Raw genomic sequence first — 25,672 nt, 5'->3', positions numbered from 1 at the left:
TGCTTATTAAATAATACTTATCTCTCACCAAATGGATTACTTTTTTCGTTGTTCTTACCACCATGGAGAAGACTTGTTGGGGCAAACGAAAGCAAAATCGTGATGGCACCTGTGCCCAGCGTCGCCTTCCTGGCACGTGTAAAGACATTTGAGTGAGATCATTGCCAGTGCCGCTGGACTGGCTCCTGTGCAGGTGGCACATAAAATACACCATTTGAAGCATGGCCGTTGCCAGTACCTCCTGACTGGCCTTCGTGTCGGTGGCACGTAAAAGCACCCACTACACTCTCGGAGTGGTTGGCGTTAGGAAGGGTATCCAGCTGTAGAAACTCTGCCAAATCAGTTTGGATCCTGGTGTAGCCATCTGGCTCACCAGTCCTCAGTCAAATCGTCCAACCCATGCTAGCATGGAAAGCGGACGTTAAACGATGATGATGATGATGATGATATATATATATATATATATATATATATATAGCGGAGGCAAAGTGGCTGAGTTCCTTTCGGGTGTTGGGCCTAATAGAAGCAATGATCAAGATCTTTGGCATTATGTTGTGCTTGAGAAGAAGACCCATCAAACCAAGCAAAATCGCAGTTGTGGCAGATACTGGTGTCACGCAAATTGGCACCCATGCTGGTGGCACATAAATGCACCCTGGTGTCATGCAAAAGAGCACTTGTGCCAGTGGCATGTAAAAGCGCCCATTACACTCTTGGAGTGGTTGGTGTTAGGAAGGGCATCCAGCTGTAGAAAACCATGTCAAATTAGACCGGAGTCTGGTGCAGCCTTCCAGCATGCCAAACCATCCAACCCATGCCAACATGGACAATGAGCATTAAATGATGACGACGATGATGATGGCAGTGCTCCTTCAAGGCCACAACTGAAACTAATAAAAGAAAAAATGTCTAACTGTGTGTGTCTTTGTATGTGTATTTGTCACCACACCACCACCACCACCACCACCACCATTGCTTGACAACTGGTGTTGGTTTGTTTATGTCTCTAGCAAAAGAGATCAATAAAATTGGCACCAGACTTCAAAAAAAAAAAAAAAGTCACAATCAGTGGGCATGATTTGTTTGACTAAAATTCTTTAAGGTAGTGTCCTGCTACATTAGCAATGCACCGACTGAAACTAGTAAAAAACCCCAAAAAATGAAATCAAATATAAGGAACAGTATCTTAAGATCCTTTAAGATAGTACCTCATACTGTGAAAGATAATGAAGTACCTTGTGTGAACAATTGTTTAAGGTCACGCATAATAATGTCTTGAAATAGGATTAGAATTAATTGTGTGTTTGATGAGGAATGTTCAGTTTGCTTTGTAAGTATTTCGGGGTCTATTCTTTTTATTTACATGGGAGTGGTGGTTGGTGGTGGAAGTAGTTGAAGGGGCTGTTAATGGTGGTAGCTTTTACATCAGAAGTGTCACATGGTGCATTCTGTGATATATACAAATCCTTCTTTTCGATGAAGGATGGCTTTATAAGATTACTGTCTTGTAGTATATGATGTGTTTCAGAAATTCTAAATATGGTAGGTCTCATTCCCCTTCTATGTCTCACCACAACCGATTTTTTTCTGGAGACAAAGAGAGAGAATGAAGATACTACTACTACTACTACTACTACTACTACTGATGATGCTGATAATAATAATAATAATAATAATAATAATAATCCAAGAATAACAATCGGGAAGTGCATACTTTAAATTTGTTGGGAGAAGGGACTAGTCGATTACATCGACCCCAGTGTTTCACTGGTACTTAATTTATTGACCCCGAGAAGATGAAAGGCAAAGTCAACCTCAGCAGAATTTGAACTCGGATTGTAAAGATGGATGAAATGCCATGAAGAATTTTGCTGTCGTACTAACGATTCTGCCAGTTTGCCGCCTTAATAATAATAATAATAATAATAATAATAATAATAATCATCATTTAACATCCGCCTTCCATGCTAGCATGGGTCGGACAATTTGACTAGGGACTGGCGAAACGGATGGCTACACCAGACTCCAATCTGATCTGACAGAGTTTCTACAGCTGGATACCCTTCCTAATGCCAACCACTCCGAGAGTGTAGTGGGTGCTTTTTATGTGCCACCAGCACAAGGGCCAGTCTGGCAGTACTTGCAACGGCCATGCTCAAATGGTGTTTTTTATGTGCCACATGCACAGGGGTCAGTCCAATGATTTGTTCACATGCCTCCGGCACAAGTGCCTGCAAGGCGAAGCTGGAAATGATCGCGCTCAAATGGTGCATTTTACATGCCACCGGCACAGGAGTGAGACTGCTGCTCTGGCAGTGATCCCGCTAGGATGGTGCTGTTAGCACTCCACTGGCACGGGTGCCAGTCATCAAATTTGGTTCAGCTTCAATCCGATTTCACTAATAATAATAATAATAATAATAATAATAATAATCATACTTTCTACTGTAGGCACAATGCCTGGAATTTTGGGGGAAGGGACTAGTTGATTACATCAGCCCCAATGTTTCACTGGTACTTAATTTATCGATCCCCGAAAGGATGAAAGGCAAAAATCGACTTCGACGGAATTTGAACTCAGAACGTAAAGATGGATGAAATGCGACTAAGTATTTTACCTGGCATGCTAATGATTCTGCCAAGAAGTATGAAATCATTAAGATGCAGAAAATGAAGAAGGAAACTATTACAGCAGTAACCATAGGTACACAAATACATGCAACCACATACACACATGCACACACACACACACACTTACACATGCCTTCAATTCACATCATATTTATTTCAATGAAGAATATTTTCCTCTCTTGTTTGTGGTTTGAACTTCTGAAATGTCTAGTAAGATATTAAACATGGTTGAATTGATAGAGTACCAAATATCCAGGTATGAATTGCCAGCTTATGGGTGCATGTATGGTCGAGAGGTTAAAAACTTTGCTTACAAATGGATAGAGATGATTGAAGCAGATTGTGAGGTAGGGCCATTGCAAAGAGTTTTCTTTTTGGGAACAACTAAAGTATTATGAAGCTCTTGATTAGATTGACTGAAATGAATGAAAAAAGGTAAGGTGGAGACTGTTTGATACATAAGGCTGTTGGGTGTAAACTGCTTTTGAAGCAGAAAAGTGACTAGGTAATAAGTGCCATGCTGGGGTGGGTGGGAGAGCTCGGTACTGGACAGGTACTTCATTTATTGATAATGAAAGAATGAAAGACCATGGTGATCTCAGCAGGATTTGAAATCAGATCCCATACATCTAAAACACTAATGATTCTTATTTCTTTATTGCCCACAAGGGGCTAAACATAGAGGGGACAAATAAGGACAGACAAAGGGATTAAGTCGATTACATCGACCCCAGTGCGTAACTGGTACTTAATTTATCGACCCCGAAAGGATGAAAGGCAAAGTTGACCTCGGTGGTATTTGAACTCAGAACGTAGCAGCAGACGAAATACCGCTAAGCATTTCACCCGGCATGCTAACAATTCTGCCAGCTCGCCACCTTCTAAAACACTAATTATTCTGCTAATTTGTCACCTCATCATCATCATCATCATCATCATCATTTAACATCCATTTGCCATGTTGGTATGGGTTAGACGATTTGACAGGATCTAGCAAGGCCAGGTGTTGCACTAGATTCCATAGTTTCTACAGATGGATGCCCTTCTTAATGCCAACCACTTCAGAGTGGTGTACTGGGTGCATTTTATGTGACACCACCACCAGTGCTTTTAATGTGGCACCAACACCAATCCTTTCAACATGGCACCAGCGCCAATGCTTTTTACGTGGCATCTTGGTCCTAGGAAATCAGTTCTGTTGCAGGGGGTGGGTCTTCTTGGGTACAGCACTGCACCCAAGTAAATGATGCTCAAATAAATGATGAGCATAAGATAATGAATTGGTAGGATGGTAAATTTATTAATGACATTGATATTAAAAATTGCATAAACATTATTCTTATGAAATAAAAGATCAAACTTGTTATTCAACTACTCTGAAAAGTTGAATACAGAAAAACAGTGATATTCTTCAAGGGTGGGTTGAGGGTGGGGGCAATCCTATTAAATAATATAAAGCATTCATAAAACATATGTTTCTATCTTAAGAGATTGACAAAGATAAAAAAAAAATTATATTTGTCTGATAACATTCTATTATTATTATCATTATTATTTTTTTTGTAAAATCGTTTGGTTCACACCAGAAAGAAAGTGAACAAAGTTTAAATATCTCATTATTTTTATGAATTATATATTGTTTTTATAAGCCAGAGGACACTACAATGATTCTTGAATGCTGCAGCATTAGTTGGAACTAGTTCTATTGTACATGTCTGTGAAAAATAATGAAGAAATATAAAGATACTTGATATTTCTCTCTCTCTCTTCTCTCTCTTTTCTTTCTCTCTCACCATTTTATATTTTATTTTCCTGCTAGAAATATTAAATTGTCTGAGACATGTTATTTTCTTAATGTAATTTGATATTGGAAGTGACATGTTGAAACAATATCGTCAATTCTAACTGATTGCTTTAGTTTTATTCCCTCCATTCTTTCATTTTTCTAATGGCCATTTACATAGAAATATGAATAATCAATTGAACCTTCTCTACCATATGATTAAAAAGAAAATGAAATACAATTTAAAGAGACAGAACATTCTGGAGTATATTTAATCAACAAAGAAAGAAGCAGGACATTGGGACATTGTTTGGTTGGTTGCACAAGACATAATGTATTTATCTAAATTGTCCCAAATGTCGTTCATATTTTGAAATATTCTTATAAGTCAAAAAGGTTGCTTTTATTTATTTTTATCTATTTCTGTTCTTGTTGCAATAAGCAATATATCACTAATTGAAAAAAATATACTTGAGCTCTATGTGAATTGTATTTTTCCCATTTTCTCAAACATTTTTGTTTTCATTATTTAAAAAGCAACAGTAATTCAACATTTCATATATACATATATGCATATATATATATATATATATATACATTGTGCTAGCATGGAAGGCGGACATTAAACGATGATGATGATGATATATATATATATATATATATATATGGAGAAAGAGAGAGAGAAAGGTACCCAAATACATGCAACCACATACACACACACACACACACACGTCTTCAATTCACATCATATTTATTTCAATGAATAATATTTTCCTCTTTTGTTTGTGGTTTCAACTTCTTTAGTAAGATAATAAAGATGCTTGAGTTGATAGAGTACCAAATATCCAGGTATGAATTGCTAGTTTACGGGTGCAGGTATGGTCGGGAGGTTAAAAACTTTGCTTACAAGTCATGCAGTCTCAGGTTCAATCTCAGGTCACGGCACCTTGAGCAAGTGTCTTCAGAAAAGGATAATGCTCTTCCTTGATTCTTATAGAGTGATAGGACCAGTTTGCCTGGTTTCTGTGGTGTATATATTCCTCCACGGTTGGAACGCCAGTCCATTGCAGATTATTCATTTTTGCCAGGTGAGTGGACTGAAGCAACATGAAATGAAGTGTCTAGCTCAAGGATACAACACATCACCTGATCCACAAATTGAAACCACAGTATTATGATCATGAGTCCCACACTGTAACCACTAAGCTATGTGCTACAGCCCTGGAATGACCAAAATCTCGTGAGTAAATTTGGGAAATGGAAACTGAAAGAATTGCGAAAGATGAGATGGATGGAGTACACAGGTAAATTGTTTTACCTGGAAATTTATGTACTACACACTACTGAATGCTTTACTGATGTCAAGTATAACAACATTTTTTTCCCCATTTTGTCCAGAGCAAAGGCCCACTGATGAGTTAAATAGGAGAGGAGGTCTCTTGTCGATGAGGTTTTATAGAAGTCACATGGGTTGTTGATGTGTGAGAGGAATTCAAAGAGTTGGAGAAAGTTATTATAACAACTACTTCTATCACTTTTGAAATGATGGAAATGAGGATGTTAGGTTTGTTGTAGGTGGTGTGTTGGTTGACCTGAGGTGACAACTGGTTGAGTCGATAAATGAAGATGTGTTTCTTGGGTTGCGTGAAGAAGTAGCTGACAACACCCACAAACTTTTAACAGAAGATTTTATTACTGCACATTGAGTTTAACTGTGTTGGACTTTTGAAAATAATAACAGCAATAATTACATGCTGGGAGAGACACACTGTTTGAAGTTTACAATAAGCCTATAGATACAGCAGTCTGTGGCTGGCCCATCATAACAGAAACAATTGTACTATATTCATAGTGACAGAGATTTCTGCTGACTATTTGCCATCTGTCTTAACTGTTTGGCTATGGCGAGAATGGAAACACAATACACAGCAGCCTCAACAGTCTGCATGTGAATGAGTTGGCTGGTCTCGACAGTCTACAAAGAGTGTTGGCGCCAAAAGAGGGTTTTTATAGAGCACGAGGAGAAGATTCTAGAAAATTAAATCATGTGGTGGATTGATACTGATTGGTTACTTAATAGACCAATCACTTGAAACCATTGTGATTTGCGACACACCTAGCATTGTCTTATGGCATATCAGTGTGCCGCATACTTGAACTAGAAATATAACTAAAAGTATAGGAAAAAAATTATATTCAGGTTACACTGCGGCACACCTAGCATCGTCTCATAGCATGTCAGTGTGCCGCACACCTGAACTAGAAATATAAAAGTATAGGGAAAAAAATTATATTCAGGTTACACTGCAGCACACCTAGCATCGTCTCATTGCACGTCAGTGTGCTGCAACATACCAGTTGTGGAGCACAGCTCTAGACTACAATATCCAGAGTGTCCTCTTTAAAGATGAAGGATGGAAACTTGGTTTCTATTTCTAGCAGTCAACCACAGAAACTTCCTTTTACTTGTTTCAGTTATTGGATGGTGGCCATGCTGGGATTTTAATATTTTTAAGTTTGGTACTTATTCTATTGGTCTCTTTTGCTGAACCACTAGGCAGTGCTCCAGCATGGCCACAGTCAAATGACTGAAACAAGTAAAAGAGAAAAGAGAAAGCCAACACCAGTTCCAAACAGTTGGATGGGGCACAAAGACACATGAACACACAAACATTCAATGGGCTTCTTTTGCAGTTCCCATCTACCAACTCCACTCACAGGGCTTAGATTGTCCCAGAGCTATATTCTTTCATTCTTTTATTTGATTCAGTCATTTGTCTGCGGCTATGTTGGAGCACCGCCTTTAGTCGAATGAACTGACCCCAGGACTTATTCTTTGTATGCCTAGTACTTATTCTATTGGTCTCTTTTGCCGAACTGCTAAGTTACAGATACGTAAACACACCAACATTGGTTGTCAAGTGATGGAGGATTGACAAACACAGACACACACACAAATATATACACATATATATACATACATATATATATATATATATATATATATATATATATATATATACAATGGGCTTCTTTCAGTTTCCACCTATCAAATCCACTCACAAGGCTTTGGTTGGCCTGAGACTATAGCAGAAGACACTTGCCCAAGGTACCACACAGTGGGACTCAACCCAGAACCATGTGACTGGGAAGCAAGCTTCTTACAACACATCCACTCCTGCACCTGTATAAAGATACATACCCAGTGGGATTGAAACCACAACCACATGGTTGGGGAGCTAGCTTCTTAACCATACAACTACGACTGTGCCTATATAAATTGTTCTCAACAGAACTTTCCAAACTGAGAAATACTCCTTTCTAACATCATCAGGTAATTAGCATGTCGTTAATACTGATAAATCGTTGAAATAGAGAAATAGGCTTTACTAAAAGAGAAACATGATGAAGCTATAGTCTTTTGAAATATTTCCATTATGATATAATAATGGCCATATTTTCTTTACAAAACAAAATATAAAGTTTCATATCTTCAATGCTTCAGCACACATCTACATTGGAATTATGCTGCTTGTGTGTTGTCTATTAAATTCCAACACAACATTAAGATATTTCGCTAATGCATGCGAGATACACAAGGAAGATTGCACAGCCAGGAAATATATCAGAGATCTTAATGGCAAAATAATGTGCAAGTTTCTTTCTTTTAGCATTTACATATTTACATAGATAATTGGCAGACACATACATATATACATGCATACATATTTGCATATATACATACACACACATACCCATACATATAAAAATATATATAATATATAATAGATTATATATCTCTTTCATTCTCTCTCACCATATATTTATATGTATATATATATATATATATATATGTATATATATATATATGTATATATATGTATATATATATATATATATATGTATATATATGTATATATATATATACATAAATATGTATATATACACACATATATATATATATACATATGTAATCTGATCAATAAGTATCCGGACTGTTGCTATAGTAATGAAGCTAAAGCACGTAGAGTGAAGCTGCTTGGCACAGTTTGATCTTGAACTCTGCTGTGCATACACACTACGTTTTAACATTTTAGCTCACTTCTGCTGTTTAATGCAGTGCTTGGAAGGAACGTGTGTAGCATGTGATTGTTGCACTGACCAGAAAGTTGAGCTGAGAATCTGCATCCAATTTTGCCAAAAGCTTGGTGATACCTGCTCAGAGGCCTATGCAAAGTTGCAGAAAATGTATGAGCTGTACACAAGTGTATGAGTGGTTCAGATGTTTCCAAGATGGCCAAAAAAATGTTGATAGTGACAAACGTTCTGGGAAGCCTGCAACCAGCAGAACTGAGAAAAACATTGCCGATGTGCATGCAGCTGTGAAGGGAAATTGTCGAATCACCAACTGTGAGTTATCAGGGGATGTGCAGATTAGTTACGGTTCAGTTCAGTCCATTATCACTGAAGATTTGTGTATGAGATGTGTGTCTGCCAAGTTTGTGCCAAAACTGCTTTTAGCTGATCAAAAAGACACTCAGGTTTCAATCTCCTTGGTTGTGTCGAGAACAATGAAAACTTTTTGAAAACAGTCATAATGGGTGATGAATCGTGGGTCTGTAGCTATGACCCTGAAACAAAGGCTCAGTCTTTGCAGTGGGAAACACCAACCTGTCCGAGACCGAATAAAGCACGAATGAGTTGAAGCAATATGAAAACACTGTTGATCGTTTTCTTTGACAACAAAGGGATTGCTCATCATGTGTATGCTCCACCTGGTCAGACAGTAAACAAGTTATACTACCGTGATGTTTTGTGGTATTTGCAGGATGCCATTCATTGAAAAAGGTCATAATTGCATGTGTCTGGTGAGTGGTAATTACATCATGACAATGCACCTGCCCATTCAGTTTACAGTAAATGATTTGATTTCTGAAAATTATATTGTACTGACCACTAAACCTTTCATAATAAGAATGAATTAGCATCCATATACTTTCAGAAGTTTTGAAGGCTATTCTGACACAAACTTGTCATTGTATATATGTGTTTATTGTTCTTTTGAATAACAATAAAATCCTTTGGAAGAAATTCGAATATGACAAACCATGTATGGCAAGTTTGCTTTTGGTACATTTTTTACATTAACTGTTTTACAGTAAAGACAGGGTGCACTTTAATGTGCCACCTTCACAAGAAAGGCTGTCTGCAACAGAACTAAAGAGCTTCTTTTACTCTACCTGTATATGTTGCAACTTGTTGAAATCATATTATTTCTGTAAAGAAATTCTAACTTTAAAATATCATAAAAACCAAATAAATTAGAAAAGCAACATTAATTAGGAAAGTCTCATGATTCCTGAATGAATTTTGTGTAATTATTTTGTAATGCTTTCAGGAATTCCAAGACTTAATTTTTTTTGTTCTTAGCTCTTAGACAAAAATGTAATGTAGTAGATCCTCATAGATACAACTCTGGCTGTCTCATGTTGATTTTACAGCAATATAATGTTCTTGCTTTCTTCATGTATTACTTATTGGCTGAAACTAATTTATCAGATCTGTGCTACATTTTGCACAGAACACATGCGTCTAAAATGAAAAAAGTATCTAAAAATTTCGCTAGTTAAGGTATAAGCACAATTGTGTGGTTAAAAAGCTCACTTTGCAACATGTGGTTTTGGGTTCGGTTCCACAGTATGGCACCTTGAGCAAGGCTTCTGCTATTGTCCTGAGCTGACCAATGCCTTGTGAGTGAATTTGGTAGATAGAAACTGTGTGGAAGCCCATCTTATATATGTGTGTATGGGGGTATGTGCTTGTGTTTTTGAGTTTGCGTTTGTCCCCCTCCCAACTGCTTGAAAACTGGTGTCAGTTTGTTTACAACCCCATAACTTGGCAGTTTGGCGAAGAGACCAACAGAATAAGTATCAGAGCTGAAATAAACACAAGTACTGGGATCAAAGTAGTGCCCCAGCATGGCTGCAGTCCATAGACTGAAACAAGTAAGAGACAATAGATTGTTGTAATAATGTAAAAAAAGAACACCAGGTAAGAGAATAAATAAGAGTGGAAGCTTTACCTTACTGTTGAAATACCGGGGATCCATTGGATAAGGGCAACCAAATTCCCTTCAGTCCATTGAAGTTTACTGAAGTTTATTCCTTTCCATTGAACAGAAGAATGATTCACTTTAGAGAGGCTAACAATTGGGACATTATCAAGTCCAAGAAGCCGAGAGAGATAGAAAGACAGTACTTCACCTGCAAAATAGAATAAACAGCACAACAAATTCAGTCAGGTAACAAAGTGAATCCAGGAAATTGTTTAGTAAGGAAATTGTCAAAATACATATATATATATATATCAATACGGAGCAAGTAACTTAGGAGAGAAATATCTGCTAAGATATCATTGACTCTATTATTATCTAGTGTAACAATTGTAAAAATGATAATAACAGAATCAATAATATAGGCAATTGCAGGCCCCCAAAATGCATTAAATAGCTGAAGGATTAAAATTATTTGAAGGACATACTAAGTATGTCTACCTGCTAGAAATAACAGTCAAAACGTGTAATGCCAACCCAGAAGCTGGTTCACATGAGTTCAAATACTTGAATGTATACTGAGAGATTGTTTTAGCCCATTTGCCTTCAGGCGGTTGATTTCTGTAGTTATCATCAGTGTATTTTGGTGATTTAAATAAGGGTTTTGATTGTTATTTCCAGCAGGTAGCCCTACTCAGTATGTCCTTCGGATAATTTTATATATATATATATATATATATATATATATATATATATATATTCGCCATATATCATTCACCATGATAGATCGGTAACCACTACACATATTTTTTTCTCTCTTTGTTTCTTTCTGTGTTCCTTTCTATGGAAGAGCGTAGGCTCGAAACGTTAAAGACTTTTCAGTTCCCGAGCATTATACTAATACATCTGTTTGTTTTCTACACCACCTGTCTTCGTACTGCATTACCTCTGGATATCCTTGTTGCTTATTCTGATTTAAATCACCTTATTTTGAAATTGCATGGATGATACCATACTTAATTCTGGTGCTTAAACTTAAGTACCACATTCACCTGAATCTCTCTCTCTCTCTCTCTCTCTCTCTCTCTCTATATATATATATATATATATATATATATATATATATATATATATATATATATATATATATATATATATATATACATATATATATATATACATATATATATATATACATATATATATATATATATATACATATATATATATATACATATATATATATATATATATATATATATATATATATATATATATACATATATATATATATATATATATATATACATATATATATATATATATATATATATACATATATATATATATATATATATATATATATACATATATATATATATATATATATATATATATACATATATATATATATATATATATATACATATATATATATATATATACATATATATATATATATATACATATATATATATATATACATATATATATACACACATATATATAAAATGAAAGAAATTATATATTTGATCACTTGACGTAGCCCCTACCACTGAAAAATCAAAATTAAAAAATTAAATATAAAATACACACACACACACACATCCAATCTCAGTAGTTTCTTCCTATATCAAGTAATGGAAGCAAGAATGGCTGTGTGGTTAAGAGGTTTGCTGGACACCTTCCCAACTTCAAAGTTTTGAGTTCGGTTCCACAGCATGATATCTTGGGCAAGTGTCTTCTGCTATAGTCAATGACCAACCAAAGCCTTGTGAGTGTATTTTGTTGGCAGACAATACATGAAACCCATCACATGTATGTGTGTAAGTGTGTGTATGTGTGTGTGTGTGTGTGAGTTGTTTTGATCTCATGTGAGAGTTGTGAACAAGTGGTGCTGTACAAGCGGTGTCATTCATTTCCAATCCTCTGTGAAAGCATGTCTGGCCACAAAGAATATAAGCTTGCTTTCAAACATGTGGGGAGTGGGGGTGAGAAGGAGGGTGTCCCGCCATAGAAAACGTGCTTCAATGAATTCTGTCCAACCAGTGGTAGTCGATGTTAAAATGATGATGGTGATGATGATGATGGATATTTGCTGGAGGAAGAGTGGAAAGTATGCGTCGTGTGTGTGTGTGTGTTAATCAATAAGCCAATAAATTTGTATATTTTAGATTTTTGTTTACTTGAAACTAATAGCGCAATTGTTAACGTGTTTGACTAATGACCAATGAATCTGCCATAGGAATTCTGCAAGCATTAATATGTTGGAACCTAAGATATGGTTCATTATTTTTTTGCAGTTTGTTTAATAGATGTTCTTCACATTTAAATAGCTGATATTAGAAAGAGGAATTCAACCATAAAATGTCAAATCTTCAACAATTTATGTAAATGTTTTCTAAACTGTAATTATTTTCAATCTATGAGAAATATTTTCCTTCATAAAATGTTTAATTCATTTACTTCAGGTTATATTATGCTGATGATTTCATATAAGAATGAAATGGTTCTATACATAGTTATTTATCTTTAATCTGTTGCTTGTTTCAGTCATTAGAATGCGGCCATGCTGAGGCACCACCTTGAAGAACTTTTTAGTCGAATGAATCGGCACCTGTAATTATTTTTTCTTTTAAACCTGGCATTTATTCTGTTGGTCTCTTTTGCCAAATTGCTAAGTTACAGGGAGGTAAACATACCATTACTGGTTGTCAAGCAGTGGTGGGGGACAAACACAGACAATAAGGCACACACAAATACACACATACACACACACACATATGACAGGCTTCTTTCAGTTTCCGCCTATCAAGTTCACTCACAAGGCTTTGGTTGGCATAAAGCTATAGTAGAAGACACTTGCATATGGTGTCATGCAGTAGGACTGAACCAGAGACCACATGGTTGGCAAGCAAGCTTCTTACCACACAGCTACACCTAGAAACTTTATGGTCCTTGTAATGAGTAGAAACAAATTAAATATAATATTCTAGAAGTGATTATCTCCCTTACAATAACAGGCCACCAGGGCACACCACGTGTCTAAACCATATGATTGTTAAAACGAAAAGAAGAGAAAAAATTAAATGTATTAAAAAAAAAACAATCTTAAAACATTTAAACACAACTCAGAATATTTTCATTCTCTACTCTCAGTGTTTTTTTTTAAAAAAGAACTTAAGATAGCTCTTGACACAGAAAACTATTGAAAGTCTTCAAAGAGAGTTTTAAGAAAATCTCTCTTAAAAACAAATGAATGTTTAAGACAAAATAACACTCATTTGAAATCTATTTGATGAAAGCTCGACTAGAATTTTATCAACTGTTTTTCATGCAAAGTTTGCAAATTTTATTATAAATGATTTTACATGGAAATGTTTTGTACATTAAAGAGCTTTTAGCTAAAAATGTCTGAAGATTTTGTAAAGGAGAGTACTTACTGAAAGGTCAAAAAGGTAATATTTAAAAGCATTTTGTTAGCAGATATAAACTGGTTATAGCCAAATAAATTTTATTTTATGCTTTGACAAATTTATTTTTTGTTATTGTTTTCCACATCTTTTCTAAAGCAAATCATATTTTATGTAATCATAAAGTTAAATAAGCAACAAATGCAGTTTAGTTCAAAATTCAGAATGTATGTATGTATGTTTTTATGCATGTATGTACATATGTATGTAAATATGAGTAACATATGCAGTCAATGTGTGCGTGTGCATAGCATTTTGTTTATTCTATGTTATTAAGCTTAATAATGTAGCAAGGTAATGTTTACATCTGTTGGGACTTTTTTTTCTATAATGTTGCTTTATAGTTAAAAATTATATGGAATCTACATATGCATTGGCCTGCTATGTGTCCATATGTATGTATTCTTTTATCTATTTCAGTCGTTAGAATGTGGCTATGCTGGAGCACCACCTTTTAGTCAAAGAAATCAACCCCTGGACTTATTCTATGTAAGCCTGGTGCTTATTCTAACAGTATCTTCTGCTGAACAGCTAAGTTACAGAGATGCAAACATACAGAAAAAAAAAAAAAGATATATATATACACAACAGGCTTCTTTCAGTTTCTATCTACCAAATCCACTTGGTTGGCTTGAGGCTATAGTAGAAGACACTTGCCCAAGGAACCATGCAGCAGGTTCCTTGGGCTGAACCATGGTCCATACTGAACCATGTTGTTGGGAAGCAAGCTTCTTACCACACAGCCATGCCTGTGCCGATATGTATGTGTGTGTGTGTGCTGATATGTGTTTGTGTGTGCGTGTATATATATATATATATATATATATATATATATGCATGCATCATCATCATCATCATCATCGTTTAACGTCCGCTTTCCATGCTAGCATGGGTTGGACGATTTGACTGAGTGTATATATATATATATATATAATGTGCCCTCGTGCTTCCCAACCACATGGTTCCAGGTTCAGTCCCACTATGTGGCACTTTGGGCAAGTGTCTTCTACTATAGCCTCAGCCTGACCAAAGTCTTGTGAGTGGATTTGGTAGATGGAAACTGATAGAAGCCCGTCATATATATATATATATATGTGTTTGTATGCGTGTGTATGTGTTTGTGTGTCTGTGTTTGTCCCCCCACCAACATCACTTGGCAACCAATGCTGGTGTCATGATGTCCCTGTAACTTAGTGGTTCGGCAAAAGAGACCGATAGAATAAGTACTAGGCTTAATATGTGCGTGTGTGTGTATGTTTGAGCAAACAAGCGTGAGAGAGAGAGAGAGAGAGAGAGAGAGAGAGAGAGAGAGAGAGAGAGAGAGAGAGAGAGAGAGAGAGAGCGAGAACGTAAAAGAGAGAGAGAGTGAGAAAGAGATGGAGAGAAACCAAAAGAAACTTATTCACAAGACTCAACACAATTAAGCTTAGTCTTCATGTAATTTTCTATCTAAACACATTTTTGTCACGTATTAATAATAAATAGCAACACTTCATTTATCTCTGCTTGCAATTTAATATTTTTAAAGAAAACTTAATTTAACTCCTCAGCATGTTGCTGTGGCCTTTTATCATAATTGTTTCTTTTATTTTTTTCCCCTTGTTTTTTTTTTTTGTTTTAATTTTTTTTTATTTTGTCATGTTTCAATTCTGCCATCTTAGATTTTTGAAAATATAGTTTTTGGTATTATTTCTTATATATTTTATTTAAAAAAAAAATAGTACATTGGTAAGTAGTCAGTTATAACTGTGCATTGGTAGTTTTGAGATAAAGTAGAATTAAATAACGATAATTGAAGTAATTATTCAATCTGTTGGAATCAAGCTACAATTGTCGATGGGATTTACTCTGTTGCTGTTGTTATTATTATTATTATTATTATTATTTGTTGTTGTTGTTGTTGTTGTTGCTGTTGTTCTTAAACCACAGAGGTATCTATCAACCACAAGTTTATCCAATCTTGATGAACATGAGCAATTAATTTGTGTAAAATAACAAAAATGAAAAAAAAAAAAGAAGTAAACGGAAAGGTGATAATGAAATATTGTTAATCATCATCATCATCGCTGTCATCATCACCACCACCACTACCACCATCCTCACTATCATCATCATCATCGTCATCATCATTTTAATGGGTTGGACAGAGTTTACTGAGGTAGATCTTTCTACAGCTGGATGTCCTTCCTGTCACTAACCCTTATTTGTATCCAAGCAAGGAAACATAAACACACACATAAATGTATATCTATCTATCTGTCAGTCTATTTATCCATGTATGTGTGTGTGTACGTGTGTGTGTGTGTGTGTGTGTATATATATATATATATATATATACATATATATATATATATATATATATATACGTATATATATATATATCATCATCGTTTAACGTCCGCCTTCCATGCTAGCATGGGTTGGACGATTTGACTGAGGACTGGCAAACCAGGAGGGTGCACCAGGCTCCAATCTGAACTGGCACAGTTTCTACAGCTGGATGCCCTTCCTAATGCCAACCACCCCAAGAATGTAGTGGGTGCTTTTACATGCCACCGGCATCAGGGCCAGTCAGGAGATACTGGTAATGGCCATGCTCAAAATGGTGTTTTTTACGTGCCACCTGCACGTGAGGCAGTCCAGCAGCACTGGCAATGACCTTGCTCGAATGTTTTCTCCCGTGCCACTGGCACAAGGTTCAGTAATGCGACGCTGGTAGCGATCACGCTCAAATGGTGCTATTTACGTGCCACTGGCATGGAAGCCAGACAGCTGCTCTGGCAGTGATCACGCTCAGATGGTGCTCTTAGCGCTCCACTGGCACAGGTGCCAGTCATCGAATTTGGTTCGATCACAATTGCGATTTCACTTGCCCCAACAGGTCTTTGCAAGCCGAGTTTAATGTCCAATGAAAGGAGAGGTTGGCATGGGTGCCAGTCATCGAACTTGGATCGATTTCATTTGCCTCAACAGGTCTTCACAAGCAGAGTTTAGTGTCCAATGAAGGAAAGGTACGCATAAGTGGGCTGGCTACACCCCTGGCAGAGGCCTCAAATTATGGTCTCACCGATAGAATAGGTACCAGGCTTACAAAGAATACATCCTTGGGTTGATTTCTTCTACTATAAAACCTTTAAGGTGGTGCTCCAGCATGGCTGTAGTCAAATGACTGAAACAAGTAAAAGAATAAATGTGTGTGTGTGTTTATATGAAGGGCATCTTTCAGTTTCCGTCTACCAATCCACTCGACTTGGGTTACCCTAGGGCAATGTTTCTCAACTGGGGTTCTCTGGAACTCTATGGTTCCACAAGAAAGAACAAGGTAAGCTAATGCTAATTTCATGATTGTAATATCACAATACATGCACAACATATTATTGGTTATTGTAATATAGACATCATCTTATCTAACCTATTATGTTATCAAAAAAATATAGCAACCATATATACATATATATATATATATATATGTATCATCATTTAAAGTCTATTTTCTATGCTGGCATGGGTTGGATGGTTTGACTGGGGACTGGCAAGCCAGGAGGTCGCACCAGGCTCCAGTCTGATCTGGCAATGTTTCTACAGCTGGGTGCCCTTCCTAACACCAACCAATCTGAGAGTGTAGTGGTTGCTTTTTACATGCCACCGGCATGGGAGCCAGTCAGGTGGCACTCATATCAGCCACGTTCAGATGGTGCTTTTTACATGCTACCGGCACAGGAACCAGTCGAGGGCTGGCATCAACCACGTTTGGATGGTACTTTTTACATGCCACTGGCACGGGGAGCCAGTCAGGCAGAACTGGTGCTTATTGCATGCCACCAGCACAAGAGCCAGTCAGGCAGTACTGGCAACAGCCACAACTACATTTTCCATTATTGATCGTGATTTGGTTTTTGATTTTACTTGACTCAGTTGGTCTCCTCAAGCATGGCATGTCGCCTGACAATTCAAATGTACTTTTAAATGGGCTGGTTATGTGACAGGATGAAAAGAATATGAGAAAGACATTGTATATAATTTTTTCTGTGTAGGGGTTCCTTGAGACATGTAATTTATTTCAAGGTTTATGTTATGCAAGGGTAAAAAAGTTGAGAAACATTGGTCTAGGGCAATAATAGAAGGTACTCGTCCAAAGTGCCATGTACATCAGTTGAACCTAAGACCATGTGGTTTGGAAGCAAACTTCTTCACCACGCAGCCACACCTACACCACCACATGGCCATGCTTGTGCTTAATCAGTATATTAAAATTTTAAACTGACTACGAGAACCTGATATTCCTTTGCACAACTGGGAAATTAAAATTAAGTTAGATTAGGAAGAACTGTGCAACTGTTGTGATAAAAAAAACAAGAAAAAAGTAGGTTATGCAATGGAAATGAGAAAAAGAAATGCAAAGTTTGCAATTTGAAAGATGAAAATGCTGATCAATTGGAAAGAAATTGCTGCTGAGTAAAAGAATATTCTGGAGGAAATGAGGAAGACAATCTTTGAGTAATTGCTAAATTAGATAACCTTCTTACGATGACTACTACTACTACTACTACTACTACTGCTGCTGCTGCTGCTGCTGCTGCTGCCAGTACTTTTGCTGCTGCCACAACTACTACTACTACTACTACTGTACTACTGCTACTGCTACTGCTGCTGCTGCTGCTACTACTACTACTACTACTGTTGCTGCTGCTGCTGCTGTTGGTACTATTACTACTGCCACAGCTACTACTACTACTACAACTACTACTACTACTACTACTACTGTACTACTGCTACTACTACTACTGCTGCTGCTGCTACTACTACTACTACTACTACTACTGTTGCTGCTGCTGCTGCTGTTGGTACTATTACTACTGCCACAGCTACTACTACTACTACAACTACTACTACTACTACTACTACTACTACTACTACTACCACTACCACTACCACCACCACTACTACTACTACTACTACTACTATTACTACCACCACCACCACCACCACCACCACCACCACCACCACCACCACTACTACTACTACTACTACTACTACTACTACTACTACTACTACTACTACTACTACTACTCATGTTTACATTGGAAAGTATAGAAAACTACCAATTAAATATTGAGTTATATGAAATACAACACATTTAATTAGGTTCAATGGAATGTCAATTAACTTGACATTAGGTTCATTAAAAACTTTTATACTTTTACTAAGTAATTAATATTTCTGGATGTATACTATTGAAGTTCATATGAAGTTGAAACTTTTACCTGTAAATTACAGGTAGAACTGTGTTTTCCGGAATACAGGTTGACGTAGTATATTGTCTAAACATTTAAACATTGGCGCTATCTTTCCAGATTCTGCTACATTTCACATGGAATTTTTAGTCCTCCAAAGTTGTCTTGGGGTACTTGGAGTATAAGCCCACCTAACCTTTTCAGCGATAAATTTTCGTCTGAAAAAATTCATCTTGTATGCCAAATAATATGGAAATACTTTTATTCATAATGCTACTGATGCATGCAGCTATCCAAGAATATGACATTATATGATAATCTGAGATCAAACCAGTTGAAACATTATGGAAAGGTAATTAATATGACATCTCTGAGGACGGAATAGCCATCTATTGCCTATGGTTAATGTACATAGATTGTTGATAAGCTAGTTACTGTAGTAAGAATGTGCAGTGTTAAAACATAATATATATTGGAAGGAGATAGAAAAAAAATAACCCCAGTTAATTGGCCAGCAAGGATCATCATCATCATCATCATCGTTTAACGTCCGCTTTCCATGCTAGCATGGGTTGGACGATTTGACTGAGGACTGGTGAAACCGGATGGCAACACCAGGCTCCAGTCTGATTTGGCAGAGTTTCTACAGCTGGATGCCCTTCCTAACGCCAACCACTCAGAGAGTGTAGTAGGATGCCAGATGCATTTTGGCTTTTGGTTTTTTTTTCAGTAATGGGTACTCATGACCTGTCATACTCAGATGAGAATGCATTACCTTTGATACAGAAGTAGTTAAAATATGCACTGATGTTGTGAATAGTCACCAGGCTGAATAAAAATTTGGTGTATGCAATTGAAGCTGCATTAAATTAAAATAGCCATCCATGTATCACACTTAATTTATAAACACAGTTGATAGGCCTGTTACTGTAGTATTTGTCTTGATATAACATCTGTAATGGATGCTGTGTTAAAAGCACAATAGATATCTGAGAGAGAGTCCAAAGCATAATAGCCACAACGGTTTCAAATTTTGGCATAAGACCAGCTATTTCAGGGGAGGGAGTAAGTCAATTGCATCACCCCCAGTTTTCATCTGGTACTTATTTTATCAACCTTGAGAAGATGAAAGGCAAAGTCAACCTCAGTGGAATTTGAACTCAGAATTTAAAGATGGAAGAAATGCCACTAAGCATTTTGCCCAGGGTGTTAATAATTCTGCCAGCTCACCCGCTTTAGAATGATAATAGTCATATTAACAATTATAAATAATAATTTATTGCAGAATTTAGTAATTAGTTATTTAGGAAATACTTCAACCACTTTTCTCTGTCACTGCTAATCACCCCTATTTTCCAAATACACTCCTCTGTGTAATTTTGCCTAAAATGCTTATTTGAGGTATGAAAGGGCCAATCAGAATGAAGGAAAAGAGATAGCCCCACACTGCACACACTGTGGCGAATGTTTGCAACAAAAATAGTTTTAGTGAAGACAGCCAAGAGCAAAGAAGGTGATGGTGTTTAAAACCACATGAGAGATTAAACTTTGTCACTCAAAAACTATCTCTCCAATTAACTTCCATAAATCAATAACTGTCAAACATATTTAACCCTAACCAGTGGGGTTGCACCATTTGAAAGCTAAGATAATGCAAAGTGCATTGTGACAACAACATGTAATAATCTGGTCGATTACAAGATCATATGATGTATGTATGTCATTATTCAGTTTTATTTCAAAATATTTTGCCAATAGAGAAAGGGTCAGTTTCTAACTGGGATTCAAGGCTCCTTTATTGGAATTTCAGCATCAACAACAGGGTATTTTTGTATGTATGTATGTATATGTGCAGATCTGTATGTTTTGTTTTATGTATGTCTTCTCATGCATATACTTCCATATCTAAACATGCTCATATATACTTGAATGATATATGTATGTTAGTTTATATGTATGTATCTGTATGTGGAGGTGCAATGGCCCAGTGGTTAAGGCAGTGGACTCACGGTCATAGGATTGCGGTTTCGATTCCCAGACCGGGCGTTGTGAATGTTTATTGATCGAAAACACCAAAAGTTCCATGAGGCTCCGACAGGGGATGGTGGCGAACCCTGCAGTACTCTTTCACCACAACTTTCTCTCACTCTTACTTCCTGTTTCTTTTGTACCTGTAATTCAAAGGGTCAGCCTTGTCACATTCTGTGTCATGCTGAATATCCTCGAGAACTACATTAAGGGTACACGTGTCTGTGGAGTGCTCAGCCACTTGCACGTTAATTTCACGAGCAGGTTGTTTCGTTAATCGGATCAACTGGAACCCTCAATGTTGTAAGCGACGGAGTGCCAACAACAACATGTCTTGTCATGCATATACTTCCATATCTAAACATGCTCATATACACTTGAATGATGTATGTATGTATATGTGTATGTTTACATGTATGTATCTGTATGTATTATGTAAGTACTTGAATGTGATGCACTGATTTAGATCCCTTTTAGTATTTGCTTCCTAGAGGAGTAACTCCCTAAAGAGGCTTGCAAACCAAACTCAACTGGTTCATAGACAGAGATCAATAAAATGGGTACCAGACAAAGTAGTGAACTCAACATATTTCACTAAAACTCTTGAAAGTGGTATCCTTGTAGGGCTGTCAGTGCTGAATTCATACTTGGTAATACTTTAAGCTTCATAAAACCTGGAAGTCCCTTGTTAAAAAATTTTACTAAAACATCTCACAAAAACTGAAACCCTATATACCTTTCAATTATTTTGATGCCCTAGTCGACTGGGAGACCCTAAACTATAAATTGTTTAGTGCTGGCTGTTGTTTGATGATGGGAACCAGTAAAAAAAATAGAGTTTCCAATGAAGAACTTAACTTTCTTTATGCATATACTTATGCACATGCATGTCACATGTGTATGTGCATTCCACATATGCACACAACTACGCACAAACGCACTAGGTGTTAGAAACAATATCAGTTGGAACTCTTTCTTCTTACAAGTTTTTCTCTTTTGAAATGGTCGACTGAATTTTATATGAAATCCAGACAAATATTATATGATAAAGAAACCATGATGAGAAAAAAATTAAAAAAATAAAAAGCAAACAAACAAACACACAAAAAAAAAGCCCTAGAACAAGTTAATTCGAGTACAGAATTCTCAGGAAACATCAAATTTGTTATTTCACGAGACCTCTAGAATAGTTAAACAGACATATAAACAGGAGCTGAGTGATGGAGAAATATCATCTCCATACATAGAAGAAAAAGTTTTGATTCAACAAACGACTAACATACTGGGAATTATGTCAGGAGAAATGGTTACCATTCTTGGAATAATCATTCCTGTGGTACGGTGTTGTGGTTGAGAAGTTTGTTTCATAGTCTTAAGAGAAATTTCTTCAGTTAATTACACTAACTGATGATAAATACCATTTCACCAGAAGATTCTAGAAAAATTAGTAAGCCATAAGAAAAAAATTAAAGATACTTAAGAAAAGTTAAACATATAGATATAGGTGTGCTTGCTTTGCAAACATATGGTTTGGGGTTCAGTCCACCATGTGGAACCCTGGAGTAGTGTCTTCTATGATAGCCCCTCGCAGGTCTATGCCTTATGAGTGTTTCTGGTTGATGGAAACTCTGTGGAAGCCTGTCACATATATATGTGTTCAAGTGTTTGTGTGTGTGTATATATATATATATATATATAATTGCAGCGTGGAAGGTGTTTATAAGCCATTTAAAATAACACACAAAATCCGTTAGATTCACTTCAACATTTAAATTTAATTTGTCAAAATATTTTCGTCGCTTTGAGACCGCGACCTGTTCACTGACAAAATTCTATGCTGCACAGAATTTTGTCAGTGAACAGGTCGCGGTCTCAAAGCGACGAAAATATTTTGACAAATTAAATTTAAATGTTGAAGTGAATCTAACGGATTTTGTGTGTTATTTTAAATGGCTTATAAACACCTTCCACGCTGCAATTGTTTTCGTTCCAGCACACGATCTCAGATCAGGTCACTTGCTATGCAAGTGCATCTCCGTAATATATATATATATATATAGCTTGGTAATTAAATGAGGTTTCAATGGAAGGAATGTTGTTGCACTTCTCCATTTTGTGTTCATTCAAATTACGTATATGTTTATATGTACATAATGGTATTGACCAGACTATTATTTAATGTTGTTACACATTGCTGATTACAATGCACTTCATATTGTTTTAGCTTTCAAATAATGCCACCCGACTGGCCTGATGAGCAGGCCAACATTTCCCTTAATTGGAAGGCTTCTCCGTCATAGTGTGACCCATTTACAGCTGAGTAGACTGGAGCATTGGAAGTGTTTTGCTCAAGAACACTTCATTTCACATTGCTCCAATCCATGGTGATGGTGATGATGGTGGTGGTGATGGTATGGGGTTGGTGATGATGATGATGGTGGTGCTGCCACCATCATCATCATCATCATGGTGGTGGTGGTGGTGGTGGTGGTGGTGGTGATGGTAGTGGTGGTGGTGGTGGTGATGATGGTGATGGTGATGGGGTTGGTGATGATGATGATGGTGGTGCTGCCATCATCATCATCATCATCATCATCATGGTGGTGGTGGTGGTGGTGGTGGTGGTGGTGGTGGTGATGGTGGTGATGGTGGCAGTGGTGTTGGTGGTGATGATGGTGGCGGTAGTGATAGTGGTGGTGATGGTGGTCGTAATGATTACTACACTTATTCTAAACTCACTCTAGAGCTTACTATGCTTATACTATCAACTAGATTATCGTTGCCCTCCATACGAACACACTCCCTACGAGGTATTACATTCTTATAAAAATAACACACAATACTTTCTGTAGGAAGGACTTCCCTGCTAAAGATACTGATGATATATGCTGATTCTACACAATACCAATTAAAACTAGATGAATTATAAACACATTGTAATTAAAACTGCCATCAAATCCAAGTGCAACAGGTTTAATATAATTATCTGGGATGAAACGAGAAAAAAAAAACCCCAAAAAATCATACATATTCTCTGCTGTGGAATTTAAACTGCTTGGCTGATGTAAACATTGAATTGAAAGTCAGTGAAAGGAAAAACAAAATATTTATAGGCATTTGCTGGAGAACTTATATATTCTGCATCTTAATTGTAGGTTTATGAATATACGTCTGTAATTATTGATGCACTTGGTAACATCACTGAATAATCTTGATGGGCTGTTATTGCCTGAATCTTCACCTGGATGAAGGAATTATTTTTTTTTTTTTTGTTATTGTTTCATTTTTTTTTTTCATTGGAGAGATTTAAAAAAAAGTGTGCAGGAGTGGCTGCATGGTAAGTAGCTTGCTAACCAGCCACATGATTCCAGGTTCAGTCTCACTGCATGGCTTCTTGGGTAAGTGTCTTCTACTATAGCTTCAGGCCGACCAAAGCCTTGTGAGTGGATTTGGTAGACGGAAACTGAAAGATGCCTGTCGTGTATATATATATATATATATCTTTATGTATTTATGTATGTATGTATGTGTGTGCTTGTGTGTCTGTGTTTGTCCACCACCATTGCTTGACAACCGATGTTGGTGTCTTTATGTCCCTGTAACTTAGCAGTTTGGCAAAGGAGACCGATAGAATAAGTACTAGGCTTACAAAGAATAAGTCCTGGGGGTCAATTTATTTGACTAAAGGCGGTGCTCCAGCATGGCTGAAACAAATAAAAGAATAAAAGGATACTTAGACACACATATATGACTACATGTGTGTGTGGTTAAGAAACTTGATTTCTAGCCATGTAGTTTTGGGTTCATTCTCATTGCATGGCCCTTTGGGCAAGTGTCTTCTTTTATAGTACTGGGTTGATTAAAGATTTGTGAGTGAATTTGGTAGATGGAAACTGAAAGAAGCCCATTGTACATATATATATATCTGTGCATGTGTGTGTAAAAGGCTAGTGCCATCTAAAAGTGCCTGTGTCGGCGCCACATGAGAGGCACTCGTGCTGGCGATGTAAGAAGCCTCCAATACACCCTGTAAAGTGGTTGGCATTAGGAAGGGCATCTGACCATAGGAATCATGTCAGAACAGATGACTGGAGCCTGGTGCAGCCCTCTGGCTTGCCAGCTCCTGTGAAACTGTGCCACTCATGACAGCATAGAAAATGGTCATTAAATGATAATTATGATGATGATGATGATAAAAAAAGTGCCCAGTACACTTTGTAAAGTTTTTGGTATTAGGAAGAACACCCAGCTGTAGAAATGCTGCCAAAGCAGAGAATGAAGATGAAGAGAACCCTTAGGCTTGAAGAATCCTATAGAACTGTCCAACTCTTGCGAGCACAGAATACAGACATCGAGCGGACAATGATGATGATGATGATGACGATGAGGAGGAGGAGGAGGATAAAGAGGATGACAACGATGACAACGACGCCGACGACGATGATGATGATGATGATAATGACAATAATGA

At 36.8% G+C, this 25,672-nt stretch overlaps 1 protein-coding gene across 2 annotated transcripts in view; it reads right to left on the bottom strand.

Annotated features, from left to right (window-relative positions):
- The window catches only part of LOC128248394 (four-jointed box protein 1-like), a 199,427-nt gene that overhangs the window by 18,576 nt on the left and 155,179 nt on the right, over positions 1–25,672 (bottom strand). For both annotated transcript variants that reach the window (XM_089355589.1, XM_089355587.1), the window contains one exon: positions 10,497–10,677. In XM_089355589.1, coding sequence (XP_089211715.1) covers positions 10,497–10,677 — 181 coding nt within the window. The remainder of the gene's footprint in view (positions 1–10,496; positions 10,678–25,672) is intronic.

This window comes from Octopus bimaculoides, chromosome 7 (genome assembly GCF_046866305.1).
Source record: "Octopus bimaculoides isolate indiv1 chromosome 7, ASM4686630v1, whole genome shotgun sequence".
NCBI lineage: Eukaryota > Metazoa > Mollusca > Cephalopoda > Octopoda > Octopodidae > Octopus > Octopus bimaculoides.
The sequence above is the reverse complement of the archived record's forward strand: the minus strand, read 5'-3'. Positions and strand labels throughout refer to the sequence as shown.